The following is a 23,044-nucleotide window of genomic DNA, read 5'->3' as shown; positions in this document are numbered from 1 at the left end:
TGGCTGTGTGGTTTGTGTGGGGCTTGCACAGGGCTCATAGTGCTGGGCAGGCAGCTCAGAGGTCAGGACCAGCCTGTGCCAGTGGCTTGGTGGTTCCCAGCCCCTCGGGGCTCATAGAGGAATGACTTTCCCAAGCTGTGGCTGTGCTGGTGGGCTGAGGGTGGTTTGGACTCCTCTCATCCCAGGCCAGCTCTGCTTTCCTCTTCCAAGTGTGGCCACATCCCAGTCCCCTCTTGGGAATGGTTCCTGGCAGGAGCTAGCACAAACTGTGCCCTGGCATCAGCCCCGGGGCTCTCCTGGGAACTCCAGCAGCAGCGTAGCCAAGGGTGATCAATCCCAGTGCCCAGGAACGTCCCTGGAGCAGCTCTCCAGGGAACCAGGCAGAGCCCAGCTTTCCCTTCCTGACGCACAAAGAACCAGTAACGAGGTCCCCTGGGCAGGGCAGGTGGCTGCTGGTGGAACAGTTTCTGTGTCAGGAAGTTCAGACTGCTCCGTGTTTATTTGCGGTGAGCCCCGGTGTGCAGCGAGGGGAGGCCGAGCCCCAGGCGTCGCACTGGGAGCGAGAGGCAGGGTTTGGCCTGGGGGGAGGGCTCTGCCCGGAGTTTCTTGGAGTGCTGGCTGCTGGGAGCTCTGTGCCAGGCCTTGTCCATGCATCCTGGCAGCCCTGGGCTGTCCCTGCTGCTGCCGCTGCTGAGCCGCCTGCGGGGTGGGAGCAGTTAAAGGGGAGGAAGAGCAGGGAACCCGCCCCAGCCCCTTCCTCTGGGCTCCTACTCACCCAGTGTCCTCCCTGCTGGCTGCCCTGTGGAGCTGGGACCGCAGCTGGGCCTGTGGGACAAGCTGGGGGAAGGAAGAGGAGGTGAAATTTCCCCCCACCAGCTTCAGCTCCAATCACATCCCTTGGCCACCACAACTGGTGGCACAATGGCCACAATGATGGAAAGGAGCTGGAACCAGCCCTGGGACCTCAGACAACACCAGTTAAACCAGAGCAACCTCCCAGCAGCATGAGGAGCTTGGGCTTGGCCCTCCCAGGGTCCCCAAAGGATGTCCCCAAAGGTGGCCACGGGGTGGTTTTGGGGTACCCAGCACCTGCCCCTGTGGCACCCAGCTCACCTTGAGCACGCCCTGCTCGGCTGCTGCCTTCACCTTGGCCAGCAGAGCCTCGAGCTGTGTGTTCTCCCTCTCCAGCACCTCGATCCGGATCTTGTTGGCCTGGAGCTGACTCTTCATGTCCTCTGTAAAGTTCCCACTGCCTGCAGACAAAATCCAACAGAGCCCAGCCTGCTGCTGCCTGTCTGCTCAGAGGTGTGGGCACCCCTCCTGCCCGCCCTGGGCAGGGAGCAGCAGCACAGCCCAGGAGGTGGCAGCTGGGACCACAAGCCCTGTGGGCAAAGGAAGCTCTGCCATGTCCTGGTCCTGCTCAATGTCCTGGCCCTGACGTGGGATGCACAGCACCTGTGCAGGGAGGCACGCTGGGATGGTCACAGCTTCACACGGGGTCTGAGCCCTTCCTGGGTATCAGTGGGAGTGTCTGGGGCCAGCAGGATCCCCTGGGAGCTCTGGAGACCCCAAGGCACAAACCCACTGTGCTGCCATCTGCTCCCTTACTCTCAAACTGCGTCTCAGTGGGCATGTGGAGATCAGGGAAGAACACCAGGAGCCTTTCCCGCTCCCTCAGCTCCTGTGCCTGTTCCTGCAGCTGGGATGTGTTCGCCTGCAGCTCCAGGATGGATTGCTCCAGTGCCAGCTTCTCCTGCTGCAGCGTGTCCAGCAGCTCCTGCATGGCACAGCAGGGATGAGATGAAGTTTGCAAGAGTGAGGACTCAGCCCCTCGTGGAAGACTCCCACCCTTCCCTGATGATAAGGATGCTCTGTGGCAGTTGGAAATGGACGATGTGCAGGGTTCTAGCTGTGAGATTCCTGTGTGTGCTGGAAGCAGGAGCACCAACCACAAAGTGTGGAGCGTGTCCAGGTGTCCAAGAACAGAACACTGGAGATGTGGAAGCACCTCAAGATGTCCCTTCCTGCTGCTCTCCTCTGCCCTGACTCAACCAGAGACTTGTCTGGCCCAGGGTGGAGGGAGAGGCCTCTTCCCCAGGGAAACCCATGAGGATGTGGCCATGTGGCAATGCCACCCTGGGTCCCAGAGTGCCCCTCCTGGGACAACTCTGGCTGTGGGTCGAATGAGCCTGAGGTGGGTTCTCTGTCGATAACCCCACACTAACTCCATTCTTTGCCCTCCGTTTCCTCCTCCCATTCATCATCGTAGGCCTCATGCTTGTCCATCTCATGTTCCTCCACGAAACAGGCTCAAATAACCCACTATGCATCCCCTCAGACTGGGGGCAGTGTGTGGCTGTCTGTGGCAGCCCTGTGGCACAGGCTGTGTCCCACACCTGGGTACCAGCACTCACCTGCTGTGCCTGGAGCTGTTTCCCACTCTGCTGCTGGCTCTGCTCCAGCTGCTCTGCCAGCCGGGCCTTGTCCTCCTCGGCCTCTCCCAGGCTGGCCTGCAGCTCCTCCAGCTCCCTGTCCAGGCTGTCCAGCTGCTGCAGCAGGGTGCTCTGCTTGGCCTGCAGGGACTGTGCTGGGGGGTGAGCCCGTGTGGGGCTGTGGCCCCCATTCCCCACAGCCCTGCCAGCAGCAGCAGCAGCAGCAGCTCAGCCATCCCAGGCTCCAGCTGTACCTCCTCGTGCCGGAGCAGGCTCTCCACATGCACCTTCTCCTTCTCCAGCTGCACCCTGGTGGTGCTCAGATCCTGCTCCAGCTGCACCCTGGTGGCACTCAGCTCCTGCTCCAGGCTGTCCCTCTGGCCTGTGAGCACCTGCACCTTCTCCTCCAACTCCAGCGCCTGGCTCCGGGCCACCATTGTGGTGCTCACTTCCTCCAGCAAGGTGGTCTTGGAGAGCTCTGGGAAGACAGAGCCACCATGGCCCAGGCTGGGCAGGGGAGAGAGGCTGCAGGACCATGGAGGTGATGAGAGGGATGGGGGTGCTCAGCCTGGAGAAGGTTCCAGAGAGAACTTAAGAAGCCTTTCCAGTGCCTAGAGGGGCTCCAAAAGAGCTGGAGAGGGACTTGGGACAGGGCCTGGAGGGACAGAGCAAGGAGGAATGGCCACTGCCAGAGGGTAGGGTTAGATGGGATAGGGGGAAGAGATTATTCCCTGTGAGGGTGGGCAGGCCCTGGCACAGGGTGCCCAGAGCAGCTGGGGCTGCCCCTGGATCCCTGGCAGTGCCCAAGGCCAGGCTGGACACTGGGGCTGGGAGCAGCCCGGGACAGTGGAAGGTGTTCCTGCCATGGCAGAGGGTGGCACTGGATGGACTTTTAATGTCCCTGCCCATCCAAACCAGTCCATGATTCTGTGGCTCAGGGGCACCCCCTGCCCTCCACAGGCCATGGCAAAGGGAGGCAGGTCTGACAGGAGGCCTGTGACCCCCCCAAACCTCCACCAGCATCAGCCACTCTGGCACTGGGTGATGTTGGGGTGCTGCTGTGAAGGAGGCCCATCCTCTCCCATCCCCACAGCTCCACAGCCCAGTCTGGGGGTGCTGGGGGCTACAGGGCTGTGAAACACTCGTGAGGCCAGGGGGAGGGGGATGTGTGAGCTGGGTGAGCCCCTGGGTGAGCCCCTTACCCAGCTCCTGCACAGCCTCCTCCTTTGCTGCCAGCTCCTCCTTCAGGGCTGAGAGTTGCTCCTCCAGCACAGCAGCTCCTAAACCAGCACAAAACCCCTCCCATTAATCAGTTCCTCAAAAACAACCAAACCAAGGGGCAGCAAACAGCCACACCAAAGTGTTTCCATCCAGTGATTGTGCTGTGCTGCCAGGGAGGAGGCAGTGATAGGACACACACAACCAGCTCCCACTGCCCAGGACTGGCCTCACAGCAGGGAAAATCCCCCAGCACCTACAAGAGGCCATGCTGGTGGTGATGGGGCCAAAATTTGCCCATGGACTCTGTTCTTCTTCCTGCAAATGCCCCTGGGCCTGGGAGGGTGTCAACCCAGGACAGAAGGGATGCTTGGAACAGCTGGGAACAGCTCTGTACCTCTCCTGAGGTCATCCTTTTCCTCCTCCAGCCTGGCCACAGCCTCAGAATGCTCCTTTTCCTTGACTTTCAGGCTCTGCTCAGCTGCCTTCTGCTGCTCTGCATGGGTGCTCTTCTCTGCCTGCAGCTTCCTGGAAAAGTCCTCAACCTGTTTCTGCAGCTTGTCCTTCTGTTTGCCCATCTCTTCCAGCTCAGCCCTCACGGGGTTCAGCTGCTGCAGCAGCCCCTGGAGGTGTTTGTTGATGCGGGACAGGTCCTTGCTCTGCTCCGAGGCCCAGTAGCTCATGTCTGTTGCAGAGAGGTTCCTTCTCCCTGTGCCATCCTCCAGCACCTCCTGGAATTTGCTGAGAGCTGAAGGGATGTTCTGGCTCTGGCAGATGCTGGTGATGGCTCTGCCCACCTCGTGGAGGCTGGCCTGGGCGCTGGAGCAGGTGTCACAGGAGCCCAGGGGTGACCCAGGGGTCTGTGTGGGGACACTGCGGGTGCTCAGAGCCAGGCTGGGGCCAGCCCTGGGCTGGACACTCAGATTTGAGCACACAGAAGTGGGCTGGGCAGCCTCTGAGGCAGTTCCTGACTCCAAAACTTCTGGCAAGATGCATTTCAGGTGCTCCTTCTGATATTTCTCAACCTGGGGAGCACAGGGTGGAGTGGATTGCTGTGTGGGGATCTCCCACCTGCAACCCTTCTCCCGAGGGAGAGAGCACAGAACAAAACCAGAGCCCAGATCAAAGGCGAAATGACCCATAAAAGCCTAAATCAGGTGTGGAGATGGGACAGCAGTGCAGCCAAGGAACAGTGACCACGGGGAAGCCTCAGCAGCAAAACCTCCTCCCCAGTTCCCCACCATCCCTTCTGTCCCACCCCCTGCACTGCCTCCTGGTTTTGCCACATGGATTATTGTGAGACTTTTCCATGAGAAAGATCATTTTGGGGAAAATAAAACGCAAGACAGGTTGTTTTTACCACCAATAATTTCACTGTCTTGAGGCAGCTCAGATCCACAGTGGGATCAGCAGCGCTGCAGCATTTTGGCAGTAGGAGAATATTTCCCAAGCTCTAGAGGCAGCCCAGCTCACTCGTCCCGAAATCTGGAGCAGGACGGATGCAGTGGCACAGCTGGGAGGGGTGGAGGGAAGGGACTCAGGCTGGGAGGGGACAGATGTGTGACACAGGGGCCAGCACTCAGAGGCTGCACGCACATCTGGCGTGGTGAGAAGGACCACGATCCCAATCCGGGGAGGGGAGTGACTCAGCTCATGGGACGTCCCCAAATGTCCCAGCCCAGATGTCCCACCTGGTCCCGGAGCTGCTGGCAGAAGGCGCCGAGTTTCAGCATGGAGCTCCAGAAGGTCCTGGCCGTGAGCCCCGCGGACATGCCCGGCCCGGGGCCCCGCGGCGGCGGCACCGCCCGCCCGCTCAGCACCGCCTCGGCGTAGCCCGTGAAGCTCTGCAGCAGCAGCAGGAGCCTGTCCCCACGGGAAAACACAGCTGGGAATGCAGGCTGGGCCCCCTCCCATCACCCAGGCAAAGCGATGGTCCCTGCGTCCCTTCCAGCTCAGGGTATCCCCTGGTTTTATGGAGTCTTTTGGATGCTTTGTTCCCCATGTATTTCCATGGTGCCAGCACCACGGCCTCATACCCTGCTGAGCTTTAAAACCCAACTCCTTTCCCTGCTTAGAGCTCCCAGCACAAACTGGCCACTAAGAAGCAGAGCCAGAGGTGGAGCAGATGGGACAGGCTTGTTAAACTGCCTCCCAAAACCTTGGAAATACTCAGACACAGCTGCATCAGCAGCCCTGGGAGGCCAAAGACCCTCTTGCAGTCTGGATGAAATAAATACAGCTCTGGTTTAGAAGATAAGCCAGTCCCACCGAGCTATTGGCCCTAAAATCAGGATTTGCAGCAGCAGGATGCAGGAGGGTGGCATTGGTGCTCCCAGGACTGCCCAGGTGTGGATCACTGCGTGGAGCAGCCACTTCTGAGAGGCTGTGATTAAGCTCCCCCAAAGATTTGGGGCAACCATGCTGCTGCAAATCCTGATTTTAGGGCCAACAGCTTGGTGGGAATGGCTCATCTTCTAAACCAGAGCTGTATTTATTTCAGATTGCAAAAGCGGCTTTGGCCTCCCCAGGCTGTGGATGCAGCTGTGTCTGAGTGTTTCCAAGGTTTTGGGAGGCAGTTTAACAAGCCTGTCCCATCTGCTCCACCTCTGGCTCTGCTTCTTTGTGGCCAGTTTGTGCTGGGAGCTCTAAGCAGGGAAGGGAGTTGGGTTTTAAAGCTCAGCAGGGCATGAAGCTATGGTGCTGGCGCTGCTCATTAGGGAAATACATGGGGAACAAAGCATCCAAAAGATTTCATAAAATCAGGGGATATCCTGAGCTGGAAGGGATGCAGGGATCATGCAGTCCAACTCCTGGCCCTGCACAGACACCCCAACAATCCAACCCTGTGCCTGAGAGCAATGGCCAAAGGCTCCTGGAGCTCTGGCAGCCTTGGTGCCATGGATTAATTGATAAGGTGGTGTTATGTCATAGGTTGCACTTGATGATCTCCAAGGTCTTTTCCAACCCAGCTGATTCTGTGATCATTCCCTGGGGAACCTGTTCATGCCTGAGCACCCTCTAGGGGAAGAATCTTTTCCTGATATCCAGCCCAAACCTCCCTGGCACAGCTCCAGCCATTCTTTGAATCCCATCCCTGGTCACAGAGATCAGAACTGTACCCCGGGAGGAGCTGATGAGCTCTGACCTCAGTCTTCTCTGTTCCAGCTGAACACACCAGGTGCTCTCACCCTCAGCCCTCATTTGGATGCTCTCTAACACCTTTGAGTTCTCCCTGTGCTGAGGTGCCCAAAACCTCCTCCAGGACTCGGATAACTCAGCAGGTCAGACACACAGCTGCCCCTCCCGGAGGGCAGGAGCCACTCGGGCTGCCTGTGGGCTCTCACCTGTCAATGAGCAGCTCCAGCAGCACCACGTGTGCGTGCTGGCTGAACTCGGGCTCGCTGTCGCTGTGCCGGTAGCGCTGCAGCAGCACCGCTATGTCCAGCTCGCAGGACACCTTGTCGGGGAATTTCCAGGAGGGGAAGCGCACGGCGCCGGCCCGGGAGCACACGTCGGCGATGGCGGCCTGCAGGTCCCGCAGGTCGGCCCGCAGGCTCTCCATGCAGCCGCGGTGGCCCAGGAGGTGCGCCATGGTGCGGGCCGGGCCGGCCCAGGGGGACACGGCCCGGGAACAGCGGGGCCACCGGGCCGGGGAGCGATGGGCCAGGGGTGCAGGGAACGCCCTACCGGGACAGGCTGCTGGAGACGCACCGGCACGGTACCCCAGGAGTGCTGGGGAACCGGAGGGAACCGGGGCGATCGGAGCAATCAGCAGCAACCGCGGAGCAGAAGCGCGGAGCCCGCGACCCGTGCTAGGCCTCGGCGTCCCAGCCCTGTCGCCATGGCAACCACGCCCCTCCCGTCCCGCAGTGGTGCATTCCTGTTTTAGTGTCCCCCCCCGCCGGGGCGCTAATGGTACATCCCACAGCGGGCGCGCGCCCTGTACCCGCCCCCTTCCCGCCGGCGTTGCGTCACTTCCGGCGCGCACGCGCGGCACAGCGCCCGTCGCCGCCATTTCGTCCCAGTCGGTGCCGCCGCCGCCGCTGCTTCGGCCCGAGCCTCGCCCGCCCCTCGATCGGCCCCGCCCGGCGCGGAGCCCCCGGCCCCGGCACCGCCATGCCCGCCGGACCCGTGCAGGCTGTGCCTCCGGCGCAGCCCGCGCCCCCCGCCGAGAGCAAACCGGTGCGGGAGGGGAGGGGCAGTGAGGGAGGGGAGCGGGGATGGCGCGAACCCCGGGGAATGGGAGCGGGGCCCTCACGGACCGGGCTGCGCTGGGCTGGGGGAGCTGCGGTTTAGTCCGGAGCGCTGCAGTGACCCCTGTGCCCCGCTCGCGTGAGACCCCACCTGCAGAGCTGGCCCAGCCCTGGGACCCGCACAGGAGGGACCTGGAGCTGCTGGAGAGAGCCCAGAGGAAGCCACAGAGATGCTCCAAGGGCTGGAGCCAGGCTGGGAGAGCTGGGGGTGCTCACCTGGAGAGGAGAAGGCTCCAGGGACACCTCAGAGCCCCTTGCAGGGCCTAAAGGGGCTCCAGGAGAGCTGCAGAGGGACTGGGGACAAGGGATGGAGGGACAGGACACAGAGAATGGCTCCCACTGCCAGAGGGCAGGGCTGGATGGGATACTGGGAATTGGGAATTGTTCCCTGGCAGGGTGGGCAGGCCCTGGATCCCTGGCAGTGCCCAAGACCAGGAGCTTGGGATAGTGGGAGGGGTGAGGTGAGCTCCAGGTTGCCTTCCCACCCAAACCATTCCAGGATGCCTTGGAGACAGCGGGATCCTGCTGGGGCTGGGCAGGAGCTGAGCCCTTCCCTGGCAGTGCCCCAGGGCTGTGGCTGCAGTGAGTGTGGGGGGTGCCCAGGATCTGGGGGAGCTGCCCTGGCTCCAGGAATGATGTGTGGAGGGATTGAAAGTCTGAGAGAGCGTGGCAGGGCTGTGTGTCCCAGCACCCTCCCAGATCCTTTCTCCCTTGGCCATTTTCATGTTGTTTGTAGCCTGAGATGGGAATATTCATTCCTCTTGCATTTCTGAGATGGGAATTCAGCTCCCACAGGGCTGGAGCTGCTGTCCTGACTCTCACACAGCAGCATCAGCACTCTTGGAGCTGTCAGGGAGCTGATCTTACTGAGATCCTTGGAAAATTTGGATTCCCCCTAAAAACCCAGTGGCTTTTATGCACAGAGGTTACCAAGGCAACTTGGCATCACTGTTAAATAAAATATCTCGAGTGTGATGCTGCCCCATCCTTCAGCTCCTCAAGATGATGTTCTGAGGGAGTGGGAATAAAAGCTAGAAATGTTCCTGGTGCCTTTCTCTTAACACACTTTGTTAGGGTTGTATTTATGGAATGGTTTGCATTGGGAGGGACCTTAAAGCCCATCCAGTGCCACCCCTGCCAGGGCAGGGACACCTTCCACTGTCCCAGGCTGCTCCAAGCCCTGTCCAGCCTGGCCTTGGGCACTGCCAGGGACCAGTTTGGCCTGAGACCATTTTCTGGCTTGGATTCTCCATGGATTTGTCAGAGCTGGGAGCTCTACCTGGATTTTAAGTTATCCCTGGCTGTCCCTGTTAGGATTATAAACATTTCCAGCAGATCTGTCCTTGTTTATAACACCATTTCTTGGAGCTGCCTGGTGAGGAAAGAGAAGCAGCATCTTTAGTATCCTGCAAAGGCAGCTCCTGGTTTTACTGGAATACAGAGCAATCCACAGGGAGGGTTCTGAGATTTTAGTTTGGATCTTTCTGTAACATCAGAAGAACACTCTGTTGGAGATTTTCTCTTCAAATCAGCTTCTGTTGCAACTACAATGGCATTAAAAGCTGTGATTTATTTAATGTGGAGTTAATAATTCAGGTCCCCTAGGAAGATACAGAACTTCCACAGCTGGTGAGGAATGATGAATTATTCCTGGAAATGTTACTGGAGACTCCTGGCTCAGCATTTAAAAACAGCCTTGGGGTCAAGGCTGATACAGGGAAAATTGTTGTGATTCCCATTGAGGCACCTTCCCTGTTGTCCTGCTGTCCCTGCCCCTGCAGGAGGTGCCCCTGAGAATCCAAGGAATAGGTGGGGTGGATGCTCCAGATTCTTCAGCCAGTTCAGTGACTGAGGAGGAGGAGGATGGATAAAGGTTCCTCTGTGCCATTGGGAGTGTTTGGAATGCCTGATCCTGACACCCCTTCACCTTTTGCAATGAAACTTTCTTTATTACAGCCAGAAGAGGAGCCTAAAGAGGAGGCAGCACCAGCCAAGCCTGTGGTGGGGATTATTTACCCTCCTCCAGAGGTCAGGAATATTGTGGACAAGACTGCCAGCTTTGTAGCCAGGTGAGTGGCACTGCTGGTGTCTCTTTCTCCTGGCATTTTCATCCTTCTGCTGTTCAGTGCAGCTCTAGAAGCTGAAGCAGGTCCCAGTTTTGTGGTTTTGCATACAAGATTTAAGGATTGAGACTGGAAAAGAAACAATATTCTACTGAAGAGGGTGTAAGGCACCCTTTGCTGGAGAAAGTGGTAGTAAATAAATAAAATCCTTGTTCAAATGTGCAGTGGGTGCTGCAATAACTGGGTAACGGGGCCTGTTCTGAATGATCTGAAGGGGAAACCAAATTCCAGGTGCAAAGGGAGCCTTGGTACAGGAGTCATGGCTGTGTTTTAGTGCTGAAATGTGGTGGGGTTTGGTTTCAGAGAATTACTAAACGCTGCTCCAGTCAAACCCTTATTGTGTAACTCATCTCCAAAGTGCTGCCAAGGAGTGTTGGCTGCTTCTGAGCATAAGGGACTGTGTTTATCCCTTGGGATTGCAGAGACCTCCTCTTTTGGAGGAGGTGGAATGTCTAAATGAGACTGGGAGATATCCAGAGAATATGAAGAGGAACACCCTGTGGCAGCTGGGAATTTTCTCAAACTGCCCTGAAATAGCTGGCTCGTGCTTCAGGTGGGAGGAGGGGGTGTTACCTGGGCTGGGGCTCCTGAATGCAGCACTCTGGGCTGGTCAGTCCCTGCACAGGCTGATGTTTACCTGCTTTTTTTTCCTTATATGATGGTTCTGGAACTGAAATTAGTCTTGAGAACTTGTTAATAGAGCAGATAAAATTGATGTAGTAACTTGTCAACTTCATGCTTCCTAACTGTAAACTTCAGTCAGTGGTGGCAATGACCTTTGAGTGCAGACAGATGTGACTGTGGAACAGTTGTGAGTATGAATATTTAATATTCACATTAAAGACAGAATTAAGGGGACAATTGCATCTAAACTGTGTATGTCCAGCTGGGTGGGAGCTGCTGAGGGAGAAACTCCTCACATGTGAGAGAGAAAATGATCTTCAAGGGGCTGGTGCCTCAACATGTCCCAGTCTGACAGAGACATTTACCCTTGAGTTGATGATGATCTAAACAAATTTTCTTCTTGCTCCCCAGAAATGGTCCAGAATTTGAAGCCCGAATTCGTCAGAATGAAATAAATAACCCCAAGTTCAACTTCCTGAACCCCAACGACCCTTACCATGCCTACTACCGGCACAAGGTCAGCGAGTTCAAGGAGGGCAAAGCCCAGGAGCCCTCGGCTGCCATCCCCAAGGTCATGCAGCAGCAGCAGAGTGCCCAGCAGCAGCTCCCACAGAAGGTGAGGGTTCCTTTTCATCCTTTTGGGGAAGAATTTGGTCACTTTGGAGTGGTGTCACAGCCTGGTGTTGAGAAGGAAGGAAGTTTGAAAGTCAAGAAGGAGCAGTGGTTGTACAGTTGTCAAAATGCCAGCAGTGACAGGCTTGGAGTTGAGTGTCTGGGGCTTTGTTTTGATGCAGATGTGCATCTCCCAGGTGCTGGTAACTCAATGCTGTTTTAAACTGCCAATATACAGTTTAACTGGTTCGTGTTAATTAAGTTTAGCTCTGTATTGACTTAAAAAGTACTTACACCAGGGATCACTTGGACTGGATGGGGCAGAAGCAAGCCTTGGGAATCCCTTGGAGTTCTGTTTGGCCTTGTTGCATGCAGTTTTGTAGAAGGATCAACCTCCCCTTAAAACTTGGGGTACAAAATGCTGCTCACCTTGTTCAGCTGTGCCTTTAAACATTCTGGGTGGGAAAAGGGCATGGAGTGAATCCAGGGCTTTTCCATGCTTGGCGTGGCCAGCAGCCACACTGCTGGCCCTGGCAGGCCTATAGCAAAGGCCTGATACATTCCAAATCTGTTTGCTGTTGGAACAATATATTAATAGTATTAAATTATACCTGATGATTTCTCATCCTTGCACCTGCCAGGATGGCAACTGGCATTGCTTTCCTGCAGCAGCTGGAGAAAAAAAAATATTCTCCTGAGTGTTTGGTGACTGTTCCTTGCAGGTGATGCCTCAGGTTTTAGCTTTTGTATTTTTCAGATTTTCATTTGCTTAAGTGTGTAAGTCTAGGCTTCATATGAGGGGATGGTGAGCTCTCTGCACAGAGCAGGGAGACAAAACAATTCCTTCTCTAGCTGGGGACCAAGAACAAATGATCCAAATTTCAGGCCCAAGAGCACAAACAACAAGGACTGAAGAGAGAAAACAAGGATGGGACTGCATGGGCTAAAGCTGTAATTGGACAATTAACTCCAATATTCAAATGGAGCAAAATTTATAAAAACGGGAGACCCCATGACCTGTTGCCCATTTTGTGGCCATTTTGAGTTGTGCTGCCCAAGGTGGGCAAAATCCCTACTTTATCCTTTAGCTCTGTCTTCTCAGGAGTTCACAGTTTATTGCAGCCCCAGGACACGTGAGCAGTCTCTGTTTCATCCTGCACGTTTGGAGAAGGAGTCAGGGCTCTTCATTTCTCGGGCTCAGAGTTGTTTATTGCATCTCATCTAGAAACATTTTTCTCCCATCCAGCTGAGGTCTGTCCAGCAGGACAGCCAGAGGCACTCTAACTGCTGCTGGGGTGGTGTTATCTCTTTATACTACAAACTAGTTATAACATGTTTACAATTACTTTCCAATACCTATCACCTGTGTTAGACAGTGAGTTTCTATTCTAAACCAATCCCAAAGTGCCAACATCACAGCAGAAGATGGAGGTAGAGAAGAAGAAGAAGAAAGGCTGGACACACTCAAGTCCCTCCATCTTGCCTTCTGAAAACCCCAAAATCTACTTTTTCACCTAGTGATAATTTTATTATTACACTACTTAAACTTCTGTGGCTTTCAGGTCTTCATACAAAGCTGGTGATTTGCCAGGGTCTCTGAGCCCCCTGGCAGGGGTCCTGGAGGGATGATCTGAGTTCTGACACTGTGTGGCCTCTGTTCTAGCTCAGCCTTCCCAAGGCACCCCAGGAAGTCACAGGGCCGTGTGTTCTCCTGCAGGTGCAGGCCCAGGTGATCCAGGAGACCGTGGTTCCCAAGGAGCCCCCGCCCGAGTTCGAGTTCATCGCGGACCCTCCGTCCATCTCGGCCTTCGACCTGGACGTGGTGAAGCTCACGGCGCAGTTCGTGGCCCGCAACGGGAGGCAGTTCCTGACCCAGCTCATGCAGAAGGAGCAGAGGAATTACCAGTTTGATTTCCTGCGCCCCCAGCACAGCCTCTTCAACTACTTCACCAAGCTGGTGGAGCAGTACACAAAGGTACTTACACAAAGGGACTCCAGGCAGGGGGATTCCTTCCACAGCAGGAAGGAGTTCAGAGGGCTGATGAAGCCCTACAAACCAGTCAGGCTGGAAATATCCAGGAATCCATCCTTGAAATCCTACTCTTCAGAGGGGATATTGTGCAGAACACAGTGGGCTCTCACCTAAATGTACCACACACTATTGTAATCTCAATAAAGTTTGTTTTCTTTTCTTTTTTTTTAAACCTGGAGGATATTTGGAAGTTCATATAATAATATAAATATAATATTATATATACTACATAATATTATATTTAACATATATAATTATATATTAAATTATATTATATATAATTATATAATATATATTATATATAATCATATCATATAATATAATAATATTATATATAATTATATTATATATATAATTATGTATATTATATAATTATATTATATATAATATAATTATATAGATATATAATAGCGTTCATTTTATTTATATTTATTTTATTTATATATTATATATAAATATATAATATATAATAGAAAAATATACATAAATATAAATATATATAGAATAAATAAGTATAATTATATATAATATTATATATATAGATATAATATAAATTGGAAATTTATATTTTGAAGGGCAGGGATGAGTGGTAATGAATGAGAGGGCTGCAGTAGATTAAAAGGGATATAGTCCTGGGGGTCTGCTGGTATTTTTAGCAGTGTGGAAAGGGAATAATTGCTCTGAAAGAGGCTTTGGCACAAAGAACTGTCACCAACTGTCATGCAAAATGTGTTTCAGATCTTGATCCCACCAAAGGGCTTGCTCCTCAAGCTCAAGAAGGAGGCTGAAAATCCCAAGGAAGTCCTGGATCAGGTATTCCATAAAAAATTTGAAAAAATGCTGAAGCATTTTGGTTATGTTTTGATTTTTTTCTCTTTCCATGTTTTTGGCTTGTTGGCAGCAAACAACATGCTGCCAACAAGCCAAAGAGAATAAAATGGTTGTGTCACTTGCTGTCACTTTAGTACAGGGGGCTCAGAGTTGCTTTAAGCTGCAGCTGGTGTTTGTATTGGGGGTAGTTTGTGGCAGCACAGAGATACTGCACAAGCCCATTTCCAAGTGGTTACAAAGTGGAATCCTGGAATATCCTGAGTGGGAAGGACCCCACCATCCAGCCCAGCCCCTGTCCCTGCCCAGACCCCCAACAATCCCACCCTGTCCATCCCTGGCAGTGCTGCCCAAAGGCTCCTGGAGCTCTGGCAGCCTCGGGGCTGTGCCCATTCCCTGGGCAGTGCCAGCACCCTCTGGGGGAAGAACCTTGCCCTGATCTCAGCCTGACACTGCTCCAGCTGTTCTTCCTTTCATTTGCAAACCAGCAGTGGGATGGCTGTGCTGTTCCCTGTCTGACACCATGCTCGGTCTGCTCCTGCAGGTCTATTACAGAGTGGAGTGGGCCAAGTTCCAGGAGCGAGAGAGAAAGAAGGAGGAGGAGGAGAAGGAGAAGGAGCGTGTGGCTTATGCCCAAATTGACTGGCACGACTTTGTGGTTGTGGAAACAGTTGACTTCCAGCCCAATGAGCAAGGTACTGATGCTAAATGTTGTCAGGAAATGTGTCCTGAAGTGCCATTTTTAGGCAGACATTGGGGTTTACAGCATTTTTATCCTTCAGAGTTGAAGGGAAAAGCCTTACACTGACATTTTGCAAGGCTGTTGTTTTTCTCTGGAGTCACTGATGTTCTCCTTGAAGGAAGTCCAGGACTGCAGTTGTGTTCACTTCTCCACTTCCACCAGGATACCAGAGCTTGTCCCACTTTCTAGTAGTGCTTCCATTTATAAGTCACTTTATCTTCATGTGTCATGCTGATGTTTGTATAGACTCCATCCATTCCCTTCCTCATCCTGTGGCTGCCAAGGATTTTGTTGCCACTGCTTTCTGTTGAAGAATTGGTATTTCTGTCAGTGTGTGTTGAGTAATGTAATGGGATAGAGAAACAGAAGCTCTGTTTTCTGCATTGTAGGGAATTTCCCTCCTCCCACCACTCCAGAAGAGCTGGGAGCTCGAATCCTGATCCAGGAGCGTTATGAGAAGTTTGGGGAAAGTGAGGAGGTGGAGATGGAGGTGGAATCAGATGAGGAAGATGAAAAGCAAGAGAAAACAGATGAGCCTCCAGCCCAGCTGGATCAGGACACACAAGTGCAGGATATGGATGAGGTAACTGGACAATAGGATTTTGTCCCCTGAAGTTCATGTGGTTTATGATGGTCTCCACTTTCACTGTAAATAATTCTTCAGTTTCTTGAGGAAATGAAATTTCCCTCTGATGACATCTCCAAACAACCTGTTACTGCCAGAATAAGGTTGTTTTTTTTATGTTTTCCATGATAATACAAGTTCCAAGAGAGAAATCAAGTAATCTTGGCACCCAGCGGTGTGGATTTTATATTTCTGTGGTTTTAAATCTTTCAGGCTATTTTGTGCCCAGAGTCTGGAGCACTGAAAGATGACTCATCTTAGCCTCTGCCCACTGTAAGCTGTTTTTCTGGTAACAGGGAACAAGAGTGTGGTTAACTGTGAGCCCCTGTGCACAGGGCTGCTGTTATGTGGAAGCTGAGGAATATTTGCTTCCTCTTCTGGGGCTGCTGAATTTCTGAATCATGATCCAGAGGAACCACTGTGCCATAGGTGTCCAAAACAGCTCCACTGCTTTGAAGCTGCATAGTCTGTTCTTAAGCACTGTGTAGGATGTCTCAAAGGAATTTGACCGCTGGAACTTGGTTGTGATTTTTGTTTCCTTTCAATAAGGGGTCAGATGATGAAGATGAAGGTCAGAAGGTTCCTCCTCCTCCAGAAACCCCAATGCCACCCCCACTCCCTCCCACACCAGATCAGGTCATTGTGCGGAAAGATTACGATCCCAAAGGTAAATCAAACTGAAAAACCACCTTTATTTCTTCCTGAAGAATCCCAAACCATTTGTTTCTAGACTGAACCAACACTGTGGTTTTGTTCTCCTAGCCTCAAAACCGTTGCCACCCGCCCCGGCTCCTGATGAGTACCTGGTGTCTCCCATCACTGGAGAAAAGATTCCTGCCAGTAAAATGCAGGAGCACATGAGGATTGGGCTCCTGGATCCCCGGTGGCTGGAGCAGCGGGATCGATCCATCCGGGAGAAGCAGAGCGATGACGAGGTCTATGCCCCAGGTCAGCTTGAGCACTGATTGCACAGCCCCTCACTGAGCAGGACCATCTGAAATGGAGCTCTGTGTGTGATGGCCTTTCTGGGAGAATGAGATGGGAATGTTTGTCAGCTGTTGCTGGGCAGTATCTTTCCAAAAAAAAGGAAAGTTGGACTTTAAAGGTCCTTGTGGTCCCTTCTGACTCAGAATATTCTGTGTGAAAAGAGCATCACTAGGTATCAACTAATAGATCAGTAAGAGGCTTGGTTTTATTCCTTGAGATAAGAATTGCTCTTTTTCCCTCAGGTTTGGATATTGAGAGCAGCCTGAAGCAGCTGGCAGAGCGTCGTACTGATATCTTTGGTGTAGAGGAGACTGCCATTGGTAAAAAGATTGGTGAAGAAGAGATCCAGAAACCAGAGGAAAAGGTAGAGTAGGAATTGGGAATTTGTGTTTGATTGGTTGGAGTTCTTTTTATAATAGGTTCCTGTATCATTGTGAATGCTCAAAGACACAAGAGTCTTGAATTTTTTTATTTCTATGAAGATGTGCTCTCTGGATTTCTTTGCAGTCTGGCCAGGTTGGGTTAATCTGATTTATTTTACTCTCTCAGGTGACCTGGGATGGCCACTCAGGCAGCATGGCCCGCACACAGCAGGCTGCTCAGGCCAATATAACTCTGCAAGAGCAAATTGAAGCCATCCACAAGGCCAAGGGACTGGTGCCAGAGGATGACAGCAAGGAGAAAATTGGGCCCAGCAAACCCAATGAGATACCCCAGCCACCCCCTCCTTCCTCAGCCTCCAACCCCCCTGCCAGTGCCCAGCCCATCACATCTGTACCTCGCCCACCCACCGTGAGTGTTTGGGCTCTCAGAAGCCAATTACTGGGGCTGTAATTAATTAGGAGGGGTCCTGGTGGAGGGCAAGTGTGCTGGCATGGAAGATGATTTTGTGGGAAGTTTGTGGTTTAAGAGTAGTTTGGAAATATTAGAAGAACCTTATTGAACTTGCTGTTTAAAATGGAATATCATACTTAGGTGGAGTTTTTACCTTTGAGGTAACAAAAAGACTGGGATCAGCTGGGATTTTGGAGGCAGAGAATATGGCTAAGAAAGGGATGGCTGGGGGCCTTTGTAGGTGTAGAGTGATGTTGGACAAAGGCAGCCCAAGGTAAGAAGTGTTGGTATAGGACACGGAAGAACACAAGCGCATGCTGCTGTTTTCGAGGTGAAGAAAAAAGAGAAGTTTATTTTCTGACTCTAACATTTATAGATTTCCAAAAGTGACAGTAGGTTGGAGGGTGACAGTGCCACCTCTCCAACAGCACTAGACAAACTAACAGTTTATCAACTGTCTCCTTTTTTATAAAAGAATGCAAAACAATGAGTTACTTACAGAAAGTGTGTAAAAAAGTTCGCTACAAAAACGTTAACATCAGAAAGCTTAAAAAATCTTAAAAAATCAAAGCAACAAGAAGGGATCTGCTGTGAGTCCCAAACAGCAATTTAGCAAAGGAATTAATTGCCTGGAGGTCTGATCCCACAGCGGGGAGGGAAGGAGGACCCCTTTAATCTGTTAATGAGGTTTCTGTGCCTGTTCAGAGCAGCTTGGGTTGCCCATATGGTGGGGCCATTAAGGCTCCCTGCAAGTTCTATACATCAGGACCCGTGTTTCTGTGTTTCCCTGTTACTTTACCTGGGGCTGTGGGCAGCCCTGGCATTCCTGCTGAGCAGCTTCACCTTCTCTCTGCAGATGCCTCCTCCTGTCCGTGCCGCCGTGGTTTCTGCAGTGCCAGTCATGCCTCGCCCCCCCATGACGTCCGTGGTCCGGCTGCCCCCGGGATCTGTCATAGCCACCCCCATGCCTCCCATCATCCACACCCCCCGCATCAACGTGGTGCCCATGCCCCCCTCTGCTCCCCCCATCATGAGCCCCCGCCCGCCCCCCATGATCGTCCCCACAGGTCAGTGGCTTCGGTGGCTTCAGTTTTCCTGGGGAATTGTTGGGTGATTCCTTTAGAGTGGGCTTCAGCTTGGAGTCTTTTTCCTCCTGTGCCCTGGTTCTGGTGTGTAGCTGGGACTGCAGGCACCAAGTTGTGTTGTTAAGAGTTTGGGGGTGTTTGGTATGGCTTACCTAGTCCTGCTTTTGGGCTCAAGGCTCTTCCTGCACCGTGAAATGCAGGGAGTCCTGTGGCCCCAGGAGCCTGCCCAGGTGAAAATTAAGAATGCAGGGTAAAGAGAAGCTGCCAGCACCTCAGTGGGTGTTACAGCTCTGTACAGAAGCTGCTGCTGCTGGAGGAAAAGCTTTTTGCTGGCCCTTTTCCTCATTAGGTGCTTTGAAGTTAAAAAACATGATGTAAGAAGCAATTCTTCCTTTTTTTCATCTTCTTTTCTTCCCTAACTGGAGGAGCTGGCACCGCTGCCTGCCAAACTGAGAGCGTGTTCTTTTTTTGCAAGATCTGCAGGAAGCTCTCATGCCTTGTTATCTCTTCCTGGAATGCTTCCCAATATAAGAGCTCTCTGAATGTTTGAAGTTTGCATGTTGCTGTTGGTTGTAACTTCCTCCATGTATTGTGGTATTTATTTTCAGCCTGTGCTGCTCTGCTCAAAGCGTTTTTATTGTGAGGGGGTGTTTGCTGTGCACTCAGGGGGTGACTGTGGGTTGTGCTGTGTGTCCCCTGCCCATTCCAGCCTTTGTCCCTGCTCCTCCTGTGGCTCCGGTCCCGTCCCCGGCACCGATGCCTCCCGTCCACCCCCCGCCACCCATGGAGGATGAGCCAGTCTCCAAGAAACTGAAGAGTGAGGACAGCCTGATTCCAGAGGAGGAATTTCTGCGCAGGAACAAGGTACATGTGTGGCTCAGAGTCCTGGGCTGCTCCATTCCACCTCCAAAGGGGCTGTAAAGCACAGAGGGGCAAAAATACCTGGCAAGAAAAGGACTTTTGAGGTATCTCCTTTCTCTTGTCATTCCTGAGCAAACCAAACTCCTTTGTCTCTTGTTGGGAAGAGCTACACAGGTGGGATAATGCTCTTCTGTAATTAAGGGCAGTGAGAGGTAGGTTATAATGCAGAGAAGAACTAAAGTTGCTAATGAGCTTTTAAAGAGAGGAGGGCTAAGCTGGAGATGCAAAGAGATTAGAGTATCATTGCCAGCATGATAGTAGGGTAAGGTGGTGTATTCCATAACAAGGTGAGCTAAATGTGAGCCTTCATTCCTTCCTGAGGAGTGCCACTGTCACAGGAGAAGTTTTAAATCCTTAGGAAGGACTGTATGGTTTTTCTGGCAATATTTAAAGTAAAAGAGGAGATTTAGATGGGATACTGGGAAGGAATTGTTCCCTGGGAAGGTGGAGAGGCCCTGGCACAGGGTACCCAGAGCAGTTGTGGCTGCCCCATCCTTGAAGTGTCCTTGGTTGGACAGGGCTTGGAGCACCCTGGGTTAGTGGAAGGTGTCCTATGGCCATGGCAGAGCGTGGGACTGGAAGGACTTTAAGGTCCTTTCCAACCCAAACCAATCTGATTCTGTGGTTTCATGTGCATGGAGAAGCTGTCTCTGTGCTTCACACCCTTGCCTGTGACACCGTCAGCGCATGTGGTGCTTGATAGATGGCACCCAAAAGGGAGAGAAATCCAACCAAATGTTTTACTGTGGGAGCACTGGAGTAACTTGTAAACACATTTCAGTGTGTTTACTGAGGAACCAAGATATGGAAACGAACACTTAGTCTGGTGCTGTGTTATCACAGCCCTGAGAGACTTTATCTGTGTTTTCCCATAGGGCCCAGTCACGGTCAAAGTCCAGGTTCCCAACATGCAGGACAAGACGGAATGGAAGCTGAATGGCCAAGTGCTGGTGTTCACCCTGCCCCTCTCAGACCAGGCATGTAGCTCATCCTCCTGCCCTGCCCTGCTCCATGTGCTGCCTGTGAGAGAGCAGCAGCTGGGAGCTCAGCCTGCTCCCCACACTGCAGCTCCACGGGGCTGGGGAGCAGGGCTGGGACAAAAGCTCTGAAGGAGCCCTTTGATCCTCCCCAGGTGTCTGTTATAAAGGTTAAGATCCACGAGGCCACAGGGATGCCAGCTGGGAAGCAGAAGCTGCAGTATGAGGTGGGTATAAGGTCTTCAAATACTGGTTGTTTATTCAATGCATTCTCTCACATGACCTTTTTAAAAAGAAAAATTATAATGTATAATTTAATGCACTCTGAGGTACTGGAAGAGCAAAGGGAATGGTTTTCCTGCCTGCACAGCACAGCTGTGACAGATCTGCCCTCTGTTACAGCAGGACAGGCTTTTATAAGTGATTAAATCAGTGGATTTTCACATTGTTGCTGCTGGAGATGAGTCCTCTGAACTTGGTGTGGCTTTCTCTGAAATCAGCCTCCTGTTTTATTAGAGTTTGTTGTTTTGATTTGGTTTTTTTTTTTTTTGACATTTAACTGCAGCAGCCTGCTCCCACAGCTCTGCTGTGTGCTCGGGGAGGTGGGCGAGCGTGCTTTGGAACCCTGGCAGCTCAGGGAAGGCTTTCTCCAGAACAGGGAAGGGAAGGGCTCACTCTCTCTTCTCTGTCTTCCTCTGGGAGCCAGAGCTGTGAGAAAAGCCCCATTCCTTTTTAATGACTTATTTCCAGTCATGCATGTGCCCAGGCAGGCACAACCTGCTGCCTAAGCAGTGAACTTTGTGCACTTGTCTCCTCAGAGTTCATCTGTGGGCAGATACTCTGTTAACCCTTAACAAGTAGGGGAGCTGAGCTGATTATTTTTAAGGGAAAAAAATAAAAAGTGGGGGGAGAGTGGAGTCTGAGTAACTCCCCTTGTGGTGACTCCTTATCTGTGTGTTGTAGGAGCCACATTGTCTATATTGGCTGGTCTAGTGGAAAGAGTCCCTGCCCATGGCAAGGGGGGTGGATGGGGGATCTTTAGGGTCCCAAACTATTCTAGGATTCTGTACCCACCTCCAGTGTCCACCTTGGACACTGGAATCTCTCTGGGGTCTCCAAAGCCTGCAGTGTTCTGTCATCCCCCTGCTCTGAGTGTACAGCAGGAGGGTTGGGATCTGGGTAGGATTCTGTGGGAAGGCAACACTGAGGTTTGTGCTCTGACTGCTCTTTCGTGGGTTTTTTATCCTTTTCTCCTCCCCTCAGGGCATCTTCATCAAGGATTCCAACTCCCTGGCTTATTACAACATGACCAGTGGCTCTCTGATTCACCTGGCACTCAAAGAGAGAGGAGGCAGGAAGAAATAGGAGATGTGGAGCCCTGAGATGTAACGTGTCGTAACCCCAACCCTCCCAATCCTGTTTCCATTCTGGCCTTTTGGGGGCTGCACCCACTGCCCCCCAGCAGCAGTTTGAACAGAGGGACTCTGATCCCCACTGATGAGAAGCTGATGGGGCCCCAAAATGTGTCAGAGTAGTGAATAGTCTGTAGAGATCAATGCTTTGCTTGAGTGCAGGCTCTCCCTTGAATCCCCTTGGGAAAAGACATCATCAAGGTCATGTCCAGCTTAGTTTAGATCCATCTTTGAGGGATTTATGGTGGCCAGGAGCATCATCTGTCTGCCCTCAGCACTCACTGCTTCATTTAACCTCCTGCTAATTGAAAACTTCTTCTCCACACACTTATTAACCCCCTTGTTCTTGTTCTTTCCCTGTCTTGGATCTTGTATGGACCCTGACTTGGAAGTTTTTTCTCCCTTGGCATGAGCTTGTGTTGCTGTTCCTGTGATAAAGGAGGTCTGGGTTTGCTCTGGACAGCCTGTGATTCGTTTTAATAAACATGGAGCTCTCCTTCCTTGGATTTGGGGTTTTTAATGGGGATGTGCCTGGTTTTGGAGCACCCGGATGGGGAAATACACCAGGATTTGTAATTAAGCAGTTTACAATAGGAAATCCTCTTAATTTCTGGGAAAAGCTACAAGAAAAGGGGCTTGTTTAAGTTTCCCTGGTATTCCTCAGTCATTCCTCTTCAAAGAAATGCTTTTGTCTGTGTGTGAGGGAGGAAAAATACTCTGAACTTAGCAAGAATTTCATCAGAAAATGTGATTTAACAATTATATCCTGCAGCTGGAATCTCTTGGTCCTGGAGAGCATCTGGGTCTGGAAAACAGATGATTCCTGGGCCTTCAGTCAGCATTTGATAGAAACACAACCCAGCAAAGTTAATCCATGGAATGAGGTGCCCAGGAAGGGCCAGGTGTCTGGAATTTGGGTACCTCTGTTTTTCTGGGTAACCCAAAGCCATACATTTATTATTATATATATTTTTAGTCATGGTTGGGCAGTATAGGAACATCCTGTTTACTTTATTCCATGCTTAGGAGGGGAGAGAGGGATGAAGCAGGAGGGAAGAGCCTGCATCCTCCTGCCTCTGCTGTGCTCCCCTGGGGTCAGGAGGAAGCCCTGTGGCTGTGGGGAAGGTGGCTGGCACTGGCCCAGCCCAGGTGTTCCCTGGCCACAGTGTCCAGCTGTTGTCTCTGACAGGTCCCCACGTGTCCCTGTCACAGCCTGCTCCCCTCCCTGCTGCAGGAATGCGGAGCCTGTGCCTGGATGGTGGGTGCAGGGTGCTCCTGCCCTGCAGGAAGGCAGGATAATCACTTCCCTTCTTCCTTCAGAACCAGACAATAGGTACAG

General features: G+C 52.2%; 2 protein-coding genes across 2 annotated transcripts; one reads left to right on the top strand and one right to left on the bottom strand.

Annotated features, from left to right (window-relative positions):
• Positions 1-133: 133 nt before the first annotated feature.
• CCDC157 (coiled-coil domain containing 157) lies at positions 134-7,488 on the bottom strand. The gene is made up of 10 exons (XM_071445767.1): positions 6,995-7,488; positions 5,342-5,513; positions 4,048-4,675; positions 3,635-3,712; positions 2,687-2,910; positions 2,415-2,582; positions 1,609-1,777; positions 1,114-1,253; positions 776-837; positions 134-699 (listed from the first exon to the last, which is right to left on the bottom strand). Exons 1-10 carry the CDS (start codon positions 7,240-7,242, stop codon positions 498-500), a joined length of 2,091 nt encoding a protein of 696 aa, XP_071301868.1. The 5' UTR covers positions 7,243-7,488; the 3' UTR covers positions 134-497.
• A 142-nt stretch (positions 7,489-7,630) lies between these two features.
• Positions 7,631-22,211, top strand: SF3A1 (splicing factor 3a subunit 1). Its single transcript, XM_071445763.1, has 16 exons — positions 7,631-7,832; positions 9,860-9,972; positions 11,062-11,266; positions 12,980-13,237; positions 14,033-14,107; positions 14,667-14,817; positions 15,254-15,447; positions 16,039-16,156; positions 16,252-16,437; positions 16,719-16,840; positions 17,026-17,268; positions 18,167-18,377; positions 19,105-19,259; positions 20,192-20,293; positions 20,449-20,520; positions 21,557-22,211. Exons 1-16 carry the CDS (start codon positions 7,767-7,769, stop codon positions 21,656-21,658), a joined length of 2,373 nt encoding a protein of 790 aa, XP_071301864.1. The 5' UTR covers positions 7,631-7,766; the 3' UTR covers positions 21,659-22,211.
• The last annotated feature ends 833 nt before the right edge of the window (positions 22,212-23,044 follow it).

Source organism: Agelaius tricolor, unplaced genomic scaffold (assembly GCF_023055355.1).
Source record: "Agelaius tricolor isolate 1412-34295 unplaced genomic scaffold, bAgeTri1.0.p SCAF_20, whole genome shotgun sequence".
In the NCBI taxonomy this organism is placed as follows: domain Eukaryota; kingdom Metazoa; phylum Chordata; class Aves; order Passeriformes; family Icteridae; genus Agelaius; species Agelaius tricolor.
This window is presented reverse-complemented; position numbering and strand designations above follow the sequence as displayed.